General features: G+C 54.2%; 1 protein-coding gene across 1 annotated transcript in view; it reads right to left on the reverse strand.

Annotated features, from left to right (window-relative positions):
* Positions 1-200: 200 nt before the first annotated feature.
* Positions 201-21,569, reverse strand: part of CCDC60 (coiled-coil domain containing 60) — a 63,758-nt gene continuing 42,389 nt past the window's right edge. The window contains exons 7-14 of the mRNA XM_045841050.1: positions 17,983-18,211; positions 12,054-12,138; positions 9,021-9,089; positions 6,456-6,518; positions 5,650-5,772; positions 3,391-3,522; positions 1,634-1,823; positions 201-302 (exon numbers count right to left, since the gene is read on the reverse strand). Coding sequence (XP_045697006.1) covers positions 201-302; positions 1,634-1,823; positions 3,391-3,522; positions 5,650-5,772; positions 6,456-6,518; positions 9,021-9,089; positions 12,054-12,138; positions 17,983-18,211 — 993 coding nt within the window. The remainder of the gene's footprint in view (positions 303-1,633; positions 1,824-3,390; positions 3,523-5,649; positions 5,773-6,455; positions 6,519-9,020; positions 9,090-12,053; positions 12,139-17,982; positions 18,212-21,569) is intronic.

A 21,569-nucleotide genomic window follows, 5' to 3' on the forward strand; every position in this document is an offset into this window, starting at 1 on the left:
CTGGGAGCGGCTGGAAGGTTGAGACTGGGCCGTGCGGGGTGAGGGGAGCCGCCGCTTGGGAGTCCGTCCCTTCAGAAACATCATTGCACAGTCTCCAGGTGACCCTGCTGCTCCCTCGTGGGCACCCAGGAGGGGAGGCAGGGAGCAGGAGCACAGTGGAGACCTCCTCCCCGGGGACGGCTGGGCGACTCAGGCCCCGGCTATATCTGGACGCTGTGGGGCCGGATGGGGTTGCTGATCCGGTTCTGCAGCCAGGTGATGTAATCCGCCTGGGGCATGTGGATGATGTGCTCTCGCACAAACTGCGGGGCGAACACACACAGCGGGGCCTCAGGGTGAGTCTGAAGCGAGACTCTTTGCCTTCCCCTCTGACCCCCAAAGATCCTGGACTGTTTGTGGTCGGGGCTGGTGGTCTCAGGACGCCTCCAACCACTCGGGCATTCCTAATGCGGGGAGCATCGTGCCCCGGGGTGGGGGGTGGGGCGGGTTCTTTCAAGAAAGAGATCCCTTTCTAGTATCCTGGTTCAGGAGGCTGATTTTAAGCCTTTCCTATTGACCCAAACAAGTTTGGTGAGATCAGGAAAACCCAGCTGACTGCATATTTCTTACTTTTCTAATATCTTTTTAAAAATCTTTTGTCCATGAACTTCCTGGTTCACAGGCCCCTTCGAGAATGGATGACAACCGTGGGCTTGCTCCCAGGGAAGGGTTAAGACACAGAACATGGTTCCGGGTAGCCGTAGGTCAGGACACCCCACACCCAGGTTATCAGAAGTCTGTGATGTCCCTCCTCGGAGAGGAACATGCTGAGCTTTACCAGCTGGGGCTGTGACCTCCCCTCAGAGAACTGGGGGTATCTCCACACCCCCCACCTGTTACCCATTCAGAGATTGCCCCCTAACTGGCAGGTTAAAGGCGGAACCCTTAACTGGCAAGTGAAGGCGGGGCAGTCGCTGTGGTCAGTTTTGGGCTAGCCGGCTGGAGTCTCTCCTGGCCCGGTGAGCTCCTCCAACAACTGCGGTTCTGTTCTGCCTCGGGGCCTTTGCACGTGCTCTCCCCTCTGCCGGACCTGCCTTTCCCCTTCGCTCCCTGGCTGTCCTTTCCTTGTTCAGGTCTCAGCTTAAAAGTCGCTCACCTTCCCCAGGCGCCCTGGTTCAAACAGGCCCCCTCTACCTTGGCCTTGAACTAGCGCTCCTCAAACTCTGTTGTGCTTACAGATCGCTGGGGGTCCCCTCTACAAGCAGATGCCCAGTTGGTAGGTTTGGCTGGGAGCCTGAGACCCTGCATTTCCAACAAGCACCCGGGTAAGATCCATGCCGTGGGTTCGTGGGTCACAGTTGGAGTGGCCAGATTTAGAGGGCTGCTGGTGATGACCTCCATTTGTTTTATCCACTGGCCCATTTACTTCTGCCTCTCCAAAGCCTCCAGGTTTCCAGGGGGCACCATTTACAAAGCAAATATGATGTCTCCTGGAGCTGAACAAATGAGGTCAGGTGATGATCGAGGCTCTGTGAAGGCGGAGATCTTTGTCTTTCTAATGGTGCTCCCAGCCCTCAACTGGTGCCTGCACTGAGAGATGATGGACGGAATGAGGGCGCCGGAGGCGGTGTCGGGGAGGGCCGGGGGCAGTTACCTCGATGGCCACGGCGATGTCGGGAGAGCACAGTTCCCAGATTCTCAGGTCCTGTAGAACCTTCAGGAGGACGTGCGGCCTGATCCTCAGGTCCAGGTTTTCCCCAAACTTCTGCAGTTTTGCCAGGATCTTCTTGGCGGGGCGGAAATTCTTCAGGTCTTCTGGGAGTTTGGACAGAAGATCAAAGTACCTGCGATGCGGAGAAGAGAGGGCCAGTCGGGAAGCTGCTGGGAGGTGGGCCTGGGCCCCTCCCGCCCTGCACCCCCACTCTCTTCCTGCCCCTCGTGGGATGTCTGCGGGGCGGCATCAGGCTTCGTCTGGGGGACTCCCCTGCATCCCAGCTGCAAGGGGCCCACGGACCCCACGAGTCTTTCATGTGTGGGGGTAGGAGAAGCCGGGGCATTTCATTAACCAAACAGATTAGGGACGTACTTTAAAGAGATGCATTTACGATTTTCCTATCAAGCAGACAACGTGAAAAGCTTACAGGACGGGAAGGGACACTGAGATTGTGAAGCTTCCCTTTCGTGAGTGGCTCAGGCCAGGGAGGACATGGACACACCTGTGGGAAACGTTCCGGGATGCAGGAGGCTCTCCCGCAGGAGACGATGGAGGAGGCGGAGGAGGGGGGAGGGGGCCTGGGGCGAAGGGGGGAGGAAGTGTGTGTGCATTTGCCACGCTCTGTAGTGAATATGCTGGGGCCACGGCTCCGTGTGTTTCGAGGGCTTCGAGAGCCTCTCCGAATGCTGTGACTGAGTGTGAGGGTCGCCTAGTAATTCCTGGTGGGAGCAAGGTGGATTCTAACCTGGAGGTGGTTGAGGTGGGTGGTCCAAGTTTAAGGCATCCGTGTAAAAGAGGGGGTTGGCATCTCTTAAGATAAAAGGACCCCCCCCCCAATATATGCACCGACTGTGGGAAAATGTGAAGAAATTGACCACCCACCATACATTTTGGGCTCCTCGTACTCTTTTATACTTTATGGTCTATATTTATATATATTTATCCTTGTCTCTTTGGAAGCTCCCGTTCCACATCACTAAATCACGGAAGGAATTCTGGGTACGTTTTTAGACTTTCTCATCTCACTCTGAGAGCTTGGTGTACTCGCCCCACCAGGATTAGGTTCGTAAAACCACAGTTCATCTGGCTCCAGCTCCGGCTGCAGACGAGCAGAGGGACTGGGGTCAGACGGGGGGTTTAAATCCTGACGTTTCCTCATTTGCAAAGTAGGGATTAACACGGACCCGCCAAGGTTTTCGAGGGGAATAAAACAGATTGCTGATGAACATTGCTGACGGGGGTGTCTGCCATTCCATAATTGCTCAGCTCGTGTGGCTGTGGGATGCACTTACGATCGCCCCTGGGCACCGCGTTCCTAGGATACGCCTGCCTGCTTTTGTATCCTTCAGGGGTTCAGTTATTTGGGGAACACAGTGACTCTGGCCTCTGACTCTGTAGAAGCTTTCAGGTTGGTTTGCCTCATCCGCCGCTCCCATAGGGGCTGGCGAGTTAGTCCTTATCTGCGAAAGTCTGAATCAAACAGAAGGCAGATACAGGGAACAGAGCCAGCCGGGTCCTCCGCGCTTCAGCACTGGAAGGAGTCTTGCCTGACTGTGCTCTGGGGATAGCCCGTGTGGGGGGCCGTCCTGCTGGCCAAGGACATCCTGAATGCAAACGGGACCAAAGGGGGCTTTGTGACAGCAGCCCTCCCCTCCACCCCTTCCAGGACCGTCTCATCTGGGTCTCGGGATCCTTACCAGTGGTCGGCAACCTCTTCTACGCGTCCTTTTACCACGGAGACTTTATGTCTCATTTTTGCTACGTCCTTCTGGAAATTCGAGACGAGGACAAAAGCGTGGAACTTCTGGAGACCTCTCTCTTCTTGGCGCCTGCGTCACGGGTTGTTTGAGAAAGAGGAGGAAGGGTCAGACTCCTGTCTCCTTCAAGCACACCGGCTGCCCTTTGAGATCGGGCACGAACGCTTTTTCCATTGCGAGGTCCTCCTTCACCCGGCTAGCCACTGTTGAATTTACTCTCCGGCGTGGCTATGAGATGATACAACGGTCTCCAAAGTCCTGAAATGCTTTTCTCTTGCTAGATCCAGTAACTTTTTATTTTTATTTGTTTATTTTTTAAGTCAGCTCTCACCCTGACCGGTGTGGCTCAATGGACTGAGCACAGGCCTGTGACCTGAAAGGTCACCAGGCTCGACCCCTGGTCACGGCACGGGCCTGACTCGTGGGCCAGGTCCCCCACTGGGGGCCTGCCAGGAACACTGATGTGCTCTCCCTCTTTTTCTCCTTCCCCTCCCTCGAAAATAGACTCTTTTTTAAAAAATCAGCCCTCATCGTCTCTCTAATTTTGATGGTATTTACACAGCGTTCTCGTCTATGAAGTGAAGGATAGTAATGGTTCCTAGTTCTCAGAGGTGAGAATGAAACAATATAATGTATTTAATGACAGCCACAGGATAGGCACTTAACTCAGGTTGGTTCCTCTCTTCTCCACCGCCCCCTTATCATTTTGTGCATATGCCCAGTCTCTGCAGAGAGAGACTGTGTTATAGACCTAACCATGCCGTTCACTGACATGCACATTTCAACGGCTTCTCCTTTTACTCAGGATGAGTCCCTCTGCGTGACGTGCCCTTCAAGGCCCTGGATTATTCAGCCCCTACATTTTCCAGCTTCACCCCTGTCCTGCCCATCTCTCCTCTCCCAGAATTTGATGCTTTGGCTCATGATCAATGTCTTTGCGGCAAGGTTCAACCTCCACAGCCAGACTAGTAAGGCCTTTTATGATGTGGCCTCTGTCTGTCTCTAAGAACCTCGTAAGCAGCTTAAGCCCCAGCCACCCCTGGCCCCTGGAAATTCCTGGCCCACAGCGCTCCCTCCTGGCTTTAGGGTTTTGCCGTTCTTTTCCCTAGAACTCCCTGCCCTCCTACTTTGTCTGTGTGACTTTCTGGGTTTGAATTCCCCCTTTACTGCTTAACTCCTGGGTGACCTTCAGCAAGAGGCATCTCTGAGCCCACTTTTACCATCTCTGGAATGGGTCTAACAATAGTGCCGGCCCCGTGGGACTGTTGTGCAGACTCAATGGTAGATGGACACAAGGCGCTTACACCCGCGACCGGCGCACAGCAAGGGCCCTGGAAGCATCACCTGTTTTTATTAAACCAAAAGTGTGGTTTCCTCCAGGAAGACCTTGCTGCTCGCAGTGGCAGGCTGCGCAGGGCATCCTGTCCCCCTGTCCCCTCGGTTCCCTGCTCACTTCCCTGTCGGCCCTCATCACCTTGTGTGGTCACAGCCTGTGTGTGTGTCTGTCTCCCTGGCCAGACTGGGGGCTCCCAGAAGGTGGGGACAAATCACCCCTGACTCCGTGGCCCAGAGCAGCCAGTCCCTTCACGCTGACAGGGTGAGAGGGCAAAGGGCTACCCGCAGCCTTTGCTGGGCGGACGCGTTCATTGGGGTCCGTGCAGCCAAGGGGCAGGCTGCGGCGGGAGGCAGCCACGGGGCTGTCAGAACAGAGTGAGAAAGTTTCCGACGGCCTCCTCGCGTTCCCAACATCCAGCTCCCAGTGGTGCAGCCACCATCTACCGCTTCTCCGTCCCCTTCAACTTCCCCCGTCCCTCTGGGCCTTGGGACTTTGTGCGCACGTGTCCCGCTGCCTGGAGTGTCCGTCCGCCCTCCGTCCACCCCACCCGCTCCTCTTCACCCCTCAGGGCTCAGCCACAGAGTCACCCAACCTAAATGGGTGTCACCCCACACTTTCTCCCTCTCTCACTGCACCCTGTTCCTTTCCTGCGTGGCAACGGTCGTAATTCGTACCTATGCCTCTATTCATTTGATTACTTTCTCGCTGCCCACGTTTTCCAGGAGGGACTAGAAGCCTTCCAAAGGCAGAGACTAGGTCCTTAATGTCCCCTGCTCTAGCCTCAGCTCCTGTCCTGGGGAGGGGCACCCAGTCGGCGCCCGGTGAATGGCCCCTTGAATGAACTCATCTACGTGTGCCCTTACTTCATGAGGATTTCCATCTTGTCCTGTAGACAGAAGCCGGCCTCCTGGGCCACGCTGTAGAACTTGGCCTTCATGGTGCTGCACACGCTGCTCTTGTAGTGGATGAGGTCGCGGTTGGTGCGGCTGCAGACGAGACCAGGAAGGGCTCGGGGCATCAGGCCCGAGAGACGGGCCCACGAGGCTGGCCTCTCTGGGCTCCAAGGTGCTTGGCAGCGGGGGTTCCCTGGTCCCACCTGGGCTCCCCGCCCTCCCCTGGAGCCTCCCCCCGCAGCAACCCCCTGGATGGAGGAAGGACAGATCTTCCCAACCATATCAGGCTGGCTGTGCAGGCCTTATTCCACGAGCCCACGGTGAGACGTCTGGCCACTTGAGCCCAGCCAGTGTTAGGCCCATGAGATAAAGGTGGAATTGGAAGCTGGGGGATTCGGGGTCAAACTCCAAGGCCGCACTTCCTAGCTGCATGGGTTGGGCAAGATGGTCACAGGCCAAGTTCCAGCCTGCTTCTGTGTAGAAGGGGGCAATACCGCTGCCTCCCAGGATCGCTTTGAGGAATAAGGCAGGCAGTGAGAATAGGAAATGCTTTGCCCAGGGAGTGGCACAGAAGAAGAAGTCCTTGCCGTCGTCTGTGGTGTAGGTCGGCACCTGGACCATGAACCCCGGCCCCGGGAGTCCCTCGCCCTGCAGCAGGGTCTGTGGCCTTAGGGAGTCTGTGCACACGGGGTGGTTTCCACGCCCCGGGGGGGGATGCAGGCTCTGGTCGCCACCGGCACTCTCGCCCGCCTCCCTCCACTGCCTGCCTGGCTTACCCTTTAGACTTCTTCTGAGTGGGCTGGCTGTGGCTTTCTGCGCTTTTACTGCTGGATCTGTCACTGAAACACACAGGGTGGCTTCCAGTTGCCTAGGGCCTGCTTGCCACACAAACAGCACCTCCAGAGTCCCCCCGACACCTGGCAGCCTCCAGGAGGCAGGTGAGAGGGGCGGTTCTAGCCCAGGTGCTGGCTGGAGAATTCCGTGGGCATTTTTCCCGCCTCTTCCCCACCTTTGCTCCTCCCCTGCTCCGTGCCCGGAGAGCCCTTGTCTCTTCTCCCCTTACTCAGAGCCTGCCGTGTGTCGGGGTCTGCAGCAGGTTCTGCTTGCTCTGGCTCTTCTGGTCCGGTCTTGACCTTCTGTCTCTGCATATTGGCGGAATGATGTATTTCCTGGATCGCACTTTCATTTGGATGAAAAGGGTCTCTCTGCCCGGAGGATAGGTTCTCTGTGGACCCTCCCGCCCTCCTGTCTATGCCGCCGAGGGCAGCTTTATCGAAGGGCTGGTCAGTTCCTCCAAGGCGTGTTGTCTTGGGTGCTCCTGGGGCCAGGAACACCCAGGGATTCTCTTCTCCTCCGTATTGGACCCTTGAGCCGAACACGCATTTCACTGGACTTTGGAGGCAGACAGAGCTGGCCTGTAGACAAGGAACTCTGCTGTGGACGGTCAGCTCCTCACACCACATGACCCTTTCTGACGTGGGTGCTGATGGAATTCCCTGCGTGGCTGCTGCTTCCTGTGACTCGGCTGGGCCGGGGTTTCTGGGCGAGTGAGGGCAGCTCCCCCGCACCAGCCTGCCCTGCTCTGTGCCTCCCCCAGGTCCTCCCCAGGTCAGCGCCGCCTCTGTCCCTGTGCCCCTGGTTTCTTCCAAATGCCTCCAAACTGGACTTGACGGCTTCATCTGTGCGGTTCTAGAGGGTGAGACTTTTTTGTGTCTCTGTGATGGGTGGCTTGCCCTTTCCTTTTGGCCTCGTGACATCTGGGCTTCTTTGAGGAGTCACGCCTGACCCCTTGCCTAGACCCCACCCCATGGGAAAGGTCCTGGCTTTTTCTGCATTTCCCAGAGGCTCATGGGACTGGAGCTAGAGTCTTAGGCCTGGCAGGTGATCTAGCAAATGCTTATCCCACTCAGCAGTGGGGAAGAGCCCCAGAACTAACACCCAGAAGGCCTTGTGTTGGATTCCAGCCAGCTGCCTCAACCCCTACAGATGAGTTATTGCAGGGGGTGGGTGTTGGCTTTGACCTTCCTCTTGTAATGGCTTTCTTCTTTTCTAGAGCTGACAGCGTGACTCAGGGAGGAGGTGGGAGGTGAGGGAAGTAGCTGTTATTAGGTGTGATAAACAAACAGAAATATAAACAACAAAAGATCCTTTCTCCAAGATCCTCTTCTGTGGCGGAGGAGTAAGTGGAAGCTGCACCAACCTCCTCCCAGGACCAGTGAGGAAAAGGTCCTTTTGCCTGTCTCTGTCTCCCTTCCCTTGCCTCTCACTGAGTCTCAGCCACACTGGGCTTTGCTCAGTGCCTCCGAGCTGCGTCCTGCCTCCGGCCCTTTGCACGTGCTGTCTCCTCTGCTTGGAACGCTCTTCCCACCTTCCCCAGTCACCGGCCTGGCCATTCTTTTTTTATTTCTGGTCTCAGTCTAAGTGTCAAACTCAGTCTTGGCTGGGACCCCCGTGGTCACAGGGCCGATTCTGTGGGGTTCTTCGATAAAGGCGTGACAGCCCCATTCAACCAGCGATTCTTAACCATGGGCAGGATTCCAGGGGCCCACGAATGCAGGTGGGAAGAAAGTCACACCTTTATTTGCACTAGCCGTTAGCAGAAGTGGAAATCACAGGTATTTGCACATCGCATTACAATTGTGGGAGCCAGTTTGGAAACTCATTTACCCTCGACACTAACCCAGACTCTCAGTCGCTTCTGGAGCTGCTGCCCAGTCTCGTCACACGTGCGCTTGTTGAAGAAGCTCACCGGTGACCGCATCCCAAATGTGGTTGTGATATCGCAGTTTATCTTACTATAGATTTCTTCGTGAACCTTGGTAATTTACGGTATTCATTTAAAAGCTTTATTTTTTTCCTCCCGAAGGAGTTCCTATGGGCGTCCTCAGGCTGTCACGGGATTTATGGTGCCAGAGAAGTGGGGACCCCAGTCCAGACAGTGAGCTTCATGAGGGCAGACGATGATTGTCTTATGTGCCGCAGAATCCCCCCCAAACCTAGCTCAGTTCCTGGCACCTGGGGGGTTCAATGAGTACCCTCAAGGTGAATAAATGGAGTGGGGGCAGACCTCCCCTCCTGGTTCGGCACCATGTCCTCCCTGCTTCGCCCCTGCACTGCTGGAGGGCTCCAGGTCTGTGGCTGGCACACCGCTGCTGGGGAGAGATGCCTGGGCATTCACCCCCCAGCCTTGAGAGTGAAGGGGCTTATTTCTATTGAAGAAGAAAAAAGTTGCCCCTCCACGCCCCACTTTCCACGGTCTGGTGAGGAGCGTCTCTATGGTGGACCCCTGGAACTGTGGGGTGCCTCCTGCCCCACCTGCTGCGGGCCCCAGGCCCTCCTACCTTGACTTGCGGGTGGTCTGCATGTCTTTATAGGCAGAATCGCTCTTTTGTCTCATCGTAGACAAGGAACTGCAAAAACAAGATGAGTCTCTTAACAAGGCACCGAACCTGCGGTGCTCCTGAGGCGGGTATTATCTGGGGGAGGACAAAGACTTCTCTTTCTAGAGCAGGGCTCCTTAGCCTCTGCCGGGGTAGGAATCGCCCGGGGCGACTGCTCAGAATGCAGATTCCTGGGCCACGCTCCCAGAGGTCTGGAGTGGAGCCCCGCCCCCGAAGCTGCATTTAAAGCCACACAAATGTGAGTGTGCACACATGCACACACACACTTCTGAAGCGTGTGTGCAGAGAGCACACGTTGACACCGTAGCACTGCTCAGCATGTTGCGAAGTGCTGGCCCCTGGAAGAGCTTGTTGGCAAATACGATTTCCTCTGGAGATTCTGATTGGGTGAGTCCGGGATGAAGACCAGGAGTCTGCATTTTCCACCAGCGCCCCAGCTGACCCTGACGGGCGGGGACCTTTGGCAAACACTGCTGGAGGACTTTGGGAAGAGGCCATCTCCCTAGACCACGTTAAGGTCTGAACGTTTGTGTCCCTCCAAATCTGTGCATGGAAATCCTGACCCCCCAGGTGATGGTCAGGTGCAGGGGGCCTCTGGGGGTGATCAGATCAAGAGGCTGGAGCCTTCATGAGTGGGATCAGTGTCCTTCCGAAGAGACCCCAGGAGCTAGCTTGTCCTCTCCACCGTGTGACGTCACTGCGAGAAGGCAGCGGGTCTGCACCGGACACCACACCTACCAGCACCTGGATCCTGGATGTCCCGCCTCCAGGGCTGCGAGGGAGGAGTGTCTGTTCTGTACACACCACCCCGTGGACGGTATTCTGTTCCAGCGGCCCACACGGACTAAGGTGATAGAGGCTGGGGGCTGGGTAGGCTGGCTTTTAGGGGTCGCTAGAACCTCGGAACTCCCTGCCAGGCTCGACAGGAGCAGGTCTGACGTCCGAAATGGGGAGGGAGCCAGATTCTGAAGTGAGGAGGGCAGGAGACATCTGCAGCCTTGCCTGTCTCCCTGCAGCTCCGCAGAGAAGCCTTTGATGCCTGCTGCCTTAGCGAGGGATTAGGGAGACTTTCCTCCCCGAGGCAACCGGGAGGATGGGAAACTCCAACAGGTTCCTCTTGCTCGGTAACCATGGTTATTTTCTCATGCGAGGGAATGTAGGGGCCACGCAAGTGGTGAGTTTTGCGAGGACCAGGCCCTCGCGTGGTCTGGTCTTGCACGACCTCATGCAAGTCACTCGTCATGCTCTTCTACGCTGGTGAGGCGGGGTGGTGGGGGTGGGCAGGACACCTGTCTCGTCAAGGTGCTGCGAAGACTCGGTGGGATACTGCGGGACACGGGAGCAGCGGCCGTCACCGCCGCCACGGCCACCGCCCAGTGCTTCCGAGATGTCAGGGACATTCTGAATGCACTGCCTCTCGCCACATGCTTCGGACAGCTCACTGGAGGAGACATCATTTTCCTAACAGTAACGATAATACTTTGCTAGGACGGCGTCATTTAATTCTCACCGCAACCCTTTGGGCTTGCTGGTTAACGAGCCTCATTTTACAGAATCGGAGCCAGGCTCAGAGAGGTGTGGCCACTTGCCCAACATCGCACAGCAATGAGGCAATGAGGATGGAGGTGAACCCTCGTCTATTTGGTTCCAGGGCCAAGGCTTTGATGCCACCCAGTCTCGTTCTGTAGATGAGGAAACTGAGTTTTAGAGAAGGCTGAGGGACTTGCCCACGAGCACCAGCTGTTGAACCCAGTGTTCACGCCGTGAGTTCTTAAAAAGGGAGGGACTTGGAGAGCTCTCTTCATCATTACGGCCTGTCTCTGATGCTGGCGAACCAGCACAGCAGTCAGGGCCTCACGGGGTGGGGGAGCCGGCACTGTCTCCCAGTGCCTGCCACGGCCGCCCTCTGTGGCCCCAGTGCGAGTGGAGGCAGCAGCAGACAAATTCATCGTCACAAGCAGAGGTGAGAGTGCTCGGTGAACTGTAATTTACGGTAATGACAATAACCAATACGTTACAGCCGGCATCTCGGTAGGCTGAAGGCAATGACAAACCTCTTCTAGTGCCTCATTTATTTCCGGGAAGCAATCTACCTCTTCAGAGGGGTCCGCACTCGGGAAGGGGACTGTGGCCCTTGCCCAGGTGCTGTCCGTGGTCTTTAGAAGCTCCGTGGGCTTCCTACCCAAAGGAAGGCACTTCATGTTCGAGTCTTACACTCTGAGCCAATTGCACTGATTGCTGGCTTGAAACTTCAAAGCGTGCTTGTTGCTCTTAGGACAGACACAAGAATCCTTGAGGTGGCCTCCAAGGTCCCAGACCGACTCTCGCCTCTTCCCATCCACTTTGGCTGCAGTTCAGCTCTTCGAAGGGGCCACGCTCCCTTTGAACAGGGTTTTCGTGTGCGTGTGTGCTGCCTGTAATGCTCTCCCTTTCCCTCCCCAGCCGCAGCTTTGGCTGGCTGGCTCCTTTTCGTGCCTCATTCAACATCTCAGCCTAACGTTTCTTCCTTGCAGGAGCCTTCTCTGACCCCCACGCCCCTCCCAGATGAGATCGGATGCCCGTGTCGTTTCCCCTCACAGGGTGAGCTGCCCTGCAGCACGCTGTCCTCTGCGGGGAGTACCTAGCCCGCACGTACCCATCAGCATGCTCTAGCAGAATGAACAGCCCGATGGAGAACGGTTTCCGGAGTTAGAAAGACCGGGATTCGAGTTGTAGCGTTTCGTTCTTTAGCTGGGTGACCTCCAACCAGTTACTCCGCCTCTCTGAGCCTTATTTCCTTATGTGTCAAATAAAGATGACAGTACCCGCCTCCTAGGGTGGTGGCAGGACCCCGGGGAGATGGTACCTGTGAAAGAGGGCACGTGGCCAGCGCTCCTGGCAGAGAAAACGCTCAATAACTGGGACCCGCTGTGGCCGACGCTCCTGTTATCCCGCTGACGCCCTTCCTTTGCCCCCGGACTCAAGGGCACGTACCTGGGCGCTACTTTTCGCATCTCGTTCTCCATCGTGACCGTCCTCCGGGCGTCCTCCCCAACCATCTCCAGGAGCTTCTGCAGATCTGACGGGAACACAGAAGGTCACGGTCCGGAGGGCTCTCTTGAGACAGGATGGCGCGGCGCGGGGCCCAGCCCCCCGCCTAAGAGCGCCCCTGCCTCCGAGTGCTGCGGCCGGGAGAGGCGGCGCAGGGTGTGCATCTAACCCCGCTTAAAACCCTCAGTGACGCTCCTTTTTCCCGCCGGGCGACCTCTAAATCCCTCCGCGTGGCCCCTGAGCCTCGTAGCAGGGTCTGGCTGCTCTTCTTCACTCCGGTCTCATCTCACATCCACCCACCGACCTCGCAGTCTGCTCTAGCCAGGGAAAACTGTTTCCAGTGCTAAGAAGAAATCAGCTTGTCCAGGAAACCGTCTCTGATCCCGTGGACCGGACGTTCCAAGCCCGTCTCCTCCAGGACGAATCTCACTCACAGATAGGTTTGGTTCGATTTGATGTAGAAGCCAACCTTTTAAAACTGGAAGGCTTCCCGTAAAAATCCAGACCTGCAGTTTCCCCGGAAAAGGACCTGCGATGGGTCTGGTCCCTGCCTCATGCTGGCGGTGGCCTTCAGCCAGGTCCCCAGGTTGGTGGTGCCCCTCACTCCTCATGGCATTCGTTGACTTTTATTTCACGCTTAATATTATTGCTTTTAGAAATGTTTCTGTTCTGGGCCGGCCAAGGTGGGAGAGTGGGCATTGCACGTGTTTGATTTGAGAGAGACAGGCGAGTTTCTGGCCCCGTGCTCTCAGGGTGGGAGCCTCGGTGTTCGCCGGACACATGCAAGGGTGATTTGGGAGGAGATCGAGGGGAGGACTCGGCCGACTGTGAGTTAGGGCTGGGATACCGGCCGAGGAGGACAGTGCCCGTGGAGACACCTTCACGGTCTCGTAGGTGCCTGTGGTCAGCTCCAGCTCAGGTCTCAATGCCATGAGTGAAGCCCAGTGCTCCCCCTGGCCTTCCGTGCCTGGCCCAGTGTGGGTGCAGTCACGGGGTGCTGGGGGAAGGACGTTCCCCTTGGTGAGCTTGCAGCCTTCTGGGCTGTGAGAACCACCAACACGGGGCCATTTCCACTCCACCGTCCTTATTCTCAAGTAGTTTATTTGCCTAGGCATTTGTGGTCACGATTCCACGTGACCTGAACCTGACCTTCACTGTGGTTTGTCATGCCCACCTCTCCTACTGCCGCACATCCCAGAACGGTGGGTGTGTCCAGAGGCCTGTGAGTGAGAGAGCTGTGGCTGGTGACTCCCTTCTCTTCCCGTCTCCCGGACACCACGCGGCAGCACCCGACTTCTCCCCACCAGCCTAGGGCTGCGTGGGTCCCAGCAAATGAGCCCGATGACCTGGCACACTGGGCAGCTCTCTGAGGAAATCATGTCTAGGGCTGCACACGTCACTTAATGCACTGAAGTTTTTTCTCTGCCGACCAGTAATGCCTCTGGCAGGAAGGGTGCCCCCAGTATTAACCTCCATCCATCCTGTGGCTGAGGTTGCCTGGGTGTGCAGTGGGACAAAGTCTTGAGGCTGTGAGGCGTGTTCGCCCCTCGAGGCCTCCTGGGAGAAGAGGTTCGTTTGAAGGAGTGTCGATGCCACCACGGCACAGAGGTGCCCCAAGGAAGATGGGCCCGTGGCGGACGCCCGCATCACAGGAGCCTGCTCAGTCCCTGGTCCCCAGGGCTGCGGGATGCCGTGACCTGTTTCTCGGCAACGGGGGCATCCGTTGTTTTCAAATACCAAACTCTGTCTCCGAAGAAAAAAGTCTGATTTCCTCCCTCCGGCTTCCATCTCCAGCCTGTCTAGGAGTCTCAGTCCTAAGTGGCTAACCCCATTTCTTCCTCTCTCCGGGGGGAAATAAAGGAGACCTTTTCATTGTATGAGGTTGGTTTGAGGGGGGAACCGTAGATAGCAGAGGGCCCCTCTTTCTTTTAATCCTCACCGGAGGGTTTATTTATTCATTTTACACAGAGACAAAGTGGGAGAGTGAGAGACACTGATGTGAGAGAGACACTGATTGGTTGCCTCTTGCATGTGCTCGGGCCGAGGACCAAACCCACAACCCTTTGGTGCACTGGACGATGCTTCAACCATGGAACCACGGGGCCAGGGCTGGGCCCCTGTTTTTGAGTTGCTTTTCAAGTGAGTTTCTCCTCTGATGGTTCCAAGACTGGGGGCCTCCAGGTTTGCAGAAGGATTTACCTGAGCATTGGTTTCTTGGGAATCCACCCCCCCCCTCATTGATTTGGGGAGGGGATCAGTCCACTGATTTGCATCTGCAAAGACTTCATTATGCACCCAGCCCGGGAAATTAAACCTTGGTCAAACAGTGTGTTTCTCAGAATAGGATTCATGAATTCAGAATTAATCTGAGGAGATTTTAGAAGGCAATGAGAGTCTGAGAAATTAATCTACTTTTGTCAAAGCTGTGACACGGGGTGGAGGTTAAAGTATAGACAGAGGAGGAGGGCGGGGAGGCGGGTGTAGGGAGACTTTCTCTCTGGTGGAGACACATCTCCTGGTCACTGTTGTGCCTCTGCTGTGTGCCAGGCTGGTGGTGAGTGAGGCCTTGTTCCCCGCCTGGGGAGAGCTCACCTTCCTTTTCCCTCTCTTCCTTAGTGAAGAGAATGAACAAACAGTGTGTCTGCCTGTCTGTCTCCACACATGCATGCACTTTCTCGTGTGTGGTGGACGGGAAGCATTGCCTAGCCCAGTTTCCCAGCATCCTTTGTGGCTGGGCATGGCTCTGTGACTAAATTCTGGGCAATGGGATTTTAGTAGAAGTGCTGCTGCGTGGAGCTTCTGAAAAGGCTGCTCAAACTAACTCAGCTTGGAGTGGGAGCTTTTTTGTACTTTTCCTATTTCCTTCTGCTTCCAGGCTGGAATGTGGCTGTGATGACTGGTATGCCAGCAGCCATTTGGTATCACGAAGTGATGCTGAGCATGGTGGAGAAGCTAGACAGAAGGCAGTAGGATCCCTGACACTCTTTTGGAGTTACTCTACCAGCCATGGACTGGTCTTCTTTAATCTATAAGAAAAATAAGCTCGTATCCTATTTACACCATTATTTATCAGATCTCTATACTCAGCCAAAAGAAACTCCTACCCAATACAGTGTGATGGAGTTATAAATTAACATTAGGTATGCAATAGAGCAACCACATCATACTAAGAGATTTGAGAGGAGGGAACCCAGGAGAGGCAGGGAAGACTTCACAGTGGAGGGAATATTTGAGCTGGGTCTTGAAGGTCGAGTAGGAATCCACCACACTGAAGGGTCGGAGAGAGAAGGGCATTGCAGACAGAGCAGGGCACAAGAGAAGGCACATGACTTAAGAAGAAGAAGAAAGTGTTTTGGTGAGGTTAGAATGCCTGGGAAAAGGTACGAAGTAGCAAGAGTGGAGCCAATTGGGGACGAAATCAGATGCAGCATCTCAGAGGCGATGGGGAGCCGTTGACGGACGTGCAGCTGGGGAGCACTGGGTCAGATGTTTAATTCAGAAAAGTCTCCTCTGGCTCAACACGGAGAAGAATTGGTGAGAAAACGAGGGCAAGACAGGAGCGAGGAGAGTAATTGGGAGGCTACTGCTCTCATCCAGGTGAGAAGTGATGAAAATCCGGACCAGGGTCCCGTGGGTCAGGCAGTGGAAGTGAGTGGCGTGGGCTGTTTTAAGAGAAATCAGGCTTCTCCCCCGGCTTTTTTTTAGACCCTTGGGGAAAGCATAGAGATGAAATGTGACTCGAGGTCAGATGGACTGGTTTCAAATTCTGGCTCTGTGCCCCAATTTCTTCATCTGCAAAATAGCATAAAAAGTTGTTGAGGATTTACGGAGGACTGAAAGTGAGGACCAAGTGAGTACTGTGAGGACTTCACATCTAGGGGCTGACGCCGATTGGAGCAGGCGGTTGTTATGTGTGGGGGGCGGGGCGGGGGAGAGAGGCCATCGGGAAAGGGTCTGCCCTGTCTCAGGTGCCTGGCGAGGTGGCACCAGCCACCCCTCCCCTCACTGCAAAGGCGCCGTCCCCCGCTGCCCCCTCCCTCCTGCAGCGCACTGGCTGCCCCTGGGAGAACCACATGCAATTCCTGGGACAGAGGCTGAGTCTGGAAGCTGGAGGCACTCCTCTGTTCTTATTTGAGAGCAAGGCTTCTAGAGTTAAAAGACACACAGCATGAATATAACATTAATAACCACACAGACATTTTTGACAAGAAGATCAGGTCTCGTTACTCCTGTACTGAAACCTTCCAGAGACTTCCTGTTGCCCTGGGAACAATTCTGAAACCCTTACCTTGCCCTGCAAAGGCTGTGAAGGCTCTGGCCCCTGCCTCCCTCCCCGGCTTCGTCTCTTCAGGTCGCAGCTCAAATGTCAAGGTTGAGGGAGGCCCTCGCTGGCCACCGTGGCTGAAGTAGCCCCATCCCCACCAACAGTCTCTCTCTAGCCCAACGTCTTGTTTTATTGTTATTTTTGATCATGTATTATAGGCAATTATCTGACTATGTATGTTTTTCATATTTATTGTCTGCTTTTTCCTCCTAGAATGTAAGCTTAGGGAGGGCAGCTATTGTCTCTCAGTTCCAGGCACTCGGTAGCTGGTCAACAGATACCTGTGGGATGGAGGAAGGTTCAAGACACCCTTCAGAGTCACACACCTGCTGACAGCTTATCTTAGTTCCTCTCCATTTCAGATAACACTCCTGTTCCATAAACAGCTTTTCAGGGCTTGGGACTTTCTTACTCCCCTGTCAGCAGGGGAGAGGTTGGGATTTTTTACTCCCTGGCAGTCATTTCTCTGAGTCCTGAGCACTTATCAGAATTTTACACTTTCATCCATTTCTGGCTTCGATGGCCCCAATCAGGCTTTCTGGTCTACCTCGGCCTCCTGCCCCACCTCCCTGCACCTGCGCTACACCCAGTCCCTGTCAGCTCAGCCTGTTTTCCTCCTTCCTTCTTCCTCGTTCTGTGTCAGCCCTTCTCGGCACTTTCCTGTCTCCTTGAAGCTCGGGCCAGAAAGTTCTGAGAAACAACTTTTCTCACAACTTAGGGAGCCCACTCACAGCTCCACCTGGTGGGGGGCCACCGGCTCCCCCCGAAGGAGTATGTGAAACTGTGTATGTGTGTATGTTTTCATTTCTTTTCTGGAGAGAAAGCCTATTGCTTTCAACAGATGTTTCTAAAGAAGCTGTGTCTCCAAATTTGTGAACCACCAAAAAAAAAAAAAAAAGATGTGTTCCAGAATGGGAATCATGAATCCCATATATAAAATGTTCAGAAGAGGCAAATCCTTAGAGAGAGACAGATCTGTGATTGCTGGGCTGGGGGTGGGAAAGCAGAGGGGCTGCCAATAGATAGGAGCCTTTTTTAGGGGTGGTGGAAGTGTCCCAAAATTAGATTACGGTTCCCCAACTCTGTAAATTTACTCAAAGTCATTGAATTGTGTGCTCAGATGAGTGAATTTATGGCATATAAATTATACCTCAAATTTGTTATAGTAGACAATGAACTTCAACACTTATTATGACAAAATATAAAATATCTCATTAACATTCTTACATCCTGATTACAGGTTGAGATGATAATGTTTTATATAAGTTAGGCTAAATGAAATATATTATTAACATTTGAAACAGAAGCTGATGGTCATTGGCCGTCTCCCAAGGAGAAATGGCTCCAAGGAGCCCAGGTTACGCGGTGTATTTCTGATCTCCCCCGGAGTAGAGCAGAGGGTCCGAGGAGATAGAACAGGGTAAGGGGACCCCCGTGTCTCCTTTCATTGAGTGGGGGCAGGTATGGAGCAGGGGGCATTCTTGATATCTGGCTTCAAGGCAGAGTGTCAGGACAGGACAGGCGGGTGTCATCTCAGGCAGGACTTACTGATATGGAGTTGTTCTTCTTCTGGCTTGGTGGAAGACGATTCGTTGTCCTCGTCCTTGCTGCCCGTGCCCTGGACGGCCATGTTAGCGGGCTCCTCTGAGCCGGCGTTCACGGAGATCACGCTGCTCTGGGGAGATGACGCCCCACTGGCCCGGGACAGACTGAGCGTGGAGCCTCGCCGGCTGGGTTTGCGGCTTATGCGGAGCGGAGGGAGTTTAAATTTCTTGGTCTGAAGGAAGGAGAGAAGAAAGAGGGATTTTAGACAGAAGGAAGGAAGGACAGAAGGAATGAGGCGGGAGAGAAAGAGAGAGGGGGTTGGAGAGAAGGGAGGGAGACAGAGAGGAAAAGGAAGGAAGGGAGGGAGGAAGGAAGGAAACAGTGAAAACCTGGCTCTGAAGGTGAATTCTTTTTGGCTCTTTCCAAACACTGTGTGAGTTATTATCAGTCTGGAGTGACCTTCTATTGCAAATTGAGAAAATTTAAAAATGGGTGATGAGACGTATTCTGTTCACTGAGCTCCGTGGTGGCCCCAGCAGTCACCACAGCAGTCACCACAGGAAGCTGATGTGTACTCCAGGGACATTGCCACGGTTTTTGAGCAGTTTTTGACTTCTCTTTTGTAATAATCATCAGAATCGATTTTAACCCATGGAAGAGGATGGGTCTAATTTCCACCTGTTGGCTTTGACCCCAAATTGCGTGGGTCAGCGTCTCATTCACCAAGTTGATGCATGGGCCTCAGGAATGAAGGTTTGTATTGATTTAGTTTTTCCAAAGGACACAAGATGGAGAAAAATTCTAAGCCTGACATTTATGAGCTGGAGGGGGGTACAGATTTTCCTGGTGTGGTGGCACTCTTGGGGGACAAACCGGTGGTTGTGATGGGCAGGAAGGTCTAGATGACAAGTCCTAGAAGCTCTAGGTGGCAGGGAAAGTCCCGTGAGGGTCTTTCGGATGTGGGTTTGCGGAAGGAAAGGAGTCAGAGAGGGCTGGTTCCATGTGTGTGCAACGTGTGTGTGCACATCTGTGTTTCTGTTGTGTCTGTGTGCACATTTATGTGTGCGTTGGTATTTGTGTATGCTTCTGTGCCTTTGCATGCATTTGTGTGTGTGTGTGTGTGTGTGTTTTTGTGTGTGTGTGTGTATGCACGCTCTCTGGGTGTCACTTCAGAGCATGCTGTGCTCATTTAACTCGCGGTCCAAGTCTCAGAGAGGCTTCCTCACTTGCCTAAGATCACACAGCTGGCGAGCAGCACAGCCAGGGTTCAAACCCAGGTCAGTCTAATGCCAAAGCTAACCGTTATTCCTGGCTTAAAAATACTTTAAAGGCCTCTTTTAGGTGGCATTAAAAATGTCCCTGTTCCCATGCTGGTGATTCTTTACGGCCCTTAGAATGCTGACTTCGCAGTGGGCGAGAGTGGGCCCTCGGCTCTCCGGAGGAAGCGCTCAGCGTGGGCCTGGGCTACACTCTACCCTCGATTAATAGAGATGACTTTATCTGAGAACAGTTGAAAGAAGGGCCCTTGCAGGGCAGACTGGGGTCTTCTTTTCATGGAATGCGTAGTGTTCGCTACCCTGGGGAAGAAGACAGGGAGATGTTGTAGCCACGCCAACACTGAATAAACATCTACCATGGTGGGGAGAACCGTTTCCAGCAGGAGTCATTTGGGGGAATCCACTGCATGGATCAGGAATCATGTTTTTGATTGGCTGCCTTGCGAGGCCCTGAGTGTGGGCGGAACTTCCCAGCATGAGAAGAGGGGAGGGATTGCTTGGCTGCACAGGGGAAGGGGAAAGGGAAGGAAGAGGGAGGGGGAAGGCAGTCAGGCTTAAGGCGTGATCTCTCCTGGGCTCCCTCCCCACCCTGCACAACTGTTAGGGAAACTGCGCCAGTGAAGGAAGGTTTCAGAATGGGACAGACGGGGACTGGAGTTTGAAGTGGGTTTAACCAGATCTTCAAGGGGGCGTGTGGGTTTCAAAATGGCTGTAATGAAAAGCCAATGCCAAAAATGGGCATGTTCTCTCCTTAGATAAATTGGGAGCTTGATACAGGGTCCCTTTTGTCCTGATATAGGTCAAGAGCTTGTTAGGTTGATGGGAAGCCCCTCCACTCCCTACAGCCCTGGGGAGCGATGACGTCCAAGTTCAAGGATAATGCACCTGGAAGTTGCCTCTTCCTGCGTCCCGCACACTGTGAGATCCTGACTCCAGAAACCAGGCCCTTTAGATCAGCACCATTTTTGACGTCTAGACGGATTGTGTCATGTGGGCAGCCTGGGGTCTTGCCCTGAGCTGTGGACTCAGAGCCAGGGGACCTCAGGGGGCCCTTGGGCAAGTCACTCAGCCTTGCCTCAGTTGCCTCATCCATAAAACAAAGACAGAAGCAGTGGGATGATCTGAGAAGAGCCTTTCACATCCAGAGCCCAGCGTGCGTCTGCCTTGGGCTAGGACTTCATTTTGTGCTTCTGAAGTTGGGCTAATTAAAATTCAATTAACCACCTCCGCCAGGAAATCCAAAGCAAAGGGTGGACAGTTCTGATTAATTGAGAGTGGCAGCAAAGTAAAAGGTGGGGTGAGCACGTGACAGGCAGTTCTGCATCACCCCTGCCCTTTATTGAACTGACTCTGAATTGACTTCAATCCCCAATGCTGCTTCTCTATTTTTTTGGCATTTTTGTTGAGGGAGGCGTTCACTAGCTGCTGTGTCCCACCTCAGTAGGGCCTGCAGCATTTCCTTACACTACCTGAGAAGTGGGGGTCCCAACCTGCTGGCCATGGGCAAACATGGTTAGCTGCCTAGGGCTTTACAAATTGAGGAGATTTTTATATGAAAACTGAGGCTATTGTTCTCTTTCTTGAAAACAATAAACCCTGGCTGGCGTGGCTTGGTTGGTTGGAGCATCGTCCTGTAACCAAAGGGTCGTGGGTTCAATTCCTGGGCCTGGCACATGTTTGGGTTGTGGGTTTGATCTCAGGTCCAGGCACGTATGATCTCTGGTCTGGGTGCACACAGGAAGTAACCAGTTGCTGTTTCTCTCTCACATTGATGTTTCTTTTTCTCTCAAAGCAATGAAAAAAAAAATGTCCTCAGTGAGGAGTAAAAAACAAGAAGGAAATGATAAGCCCTGGGCTCCCGTTCTCACACAGCAAAGTGAGCTCGTGCTGAGCAGAGGTTCTTCCCTTTAGCTGCGTAGGAGTACTCCTGTTTGCCACAGACCTCACTAAGCCCCACTGCCTTACTCAGCCTGATTTTTTAAATGTATTCAGTTTGCTAGGCTCTAATGAACATTGCCCAGGCATCACCATCAAGCTCTACACATACAGATTATCCCTTGCTGTGTGAGCTGATTAGAGCCTGCCTTTCACAGGGCTCATTGTACACCTGGGGAAACTCAGGAGATGAAGGGTCAGGAGAGAGGAAAGGATTTGTCTGATGCCACACAGTGCGCTGAGTCACGGTGGCTGAGCTCGGTCTCCCGGCTCTGAACTTAGTGCTCCTCCACCCTCAGAGCGGACCAGGCAGCAGCCCAGAGTTTGGCCCATAAACTTGCCCCGGGGAATTCAATTTTGTGAGAGTTCAAGCACAGT

Source organism: Phyllostomus hastatus, unplaced genomic scaffold (genome assembly GCF_019186645.2).
Source record: "Phyllostomus hastatus isolate PE091 unplaced genomic scaffold, TTU_PhHast_1.1 phas_contig_1162, whole genome shotgun sequence".
NCBI lineage: Eukaryota > Metazoa > Chordata > Mammalia > Chiroptera > Phyllostomidae > Phyllostomus > Phyllostomus hastatus.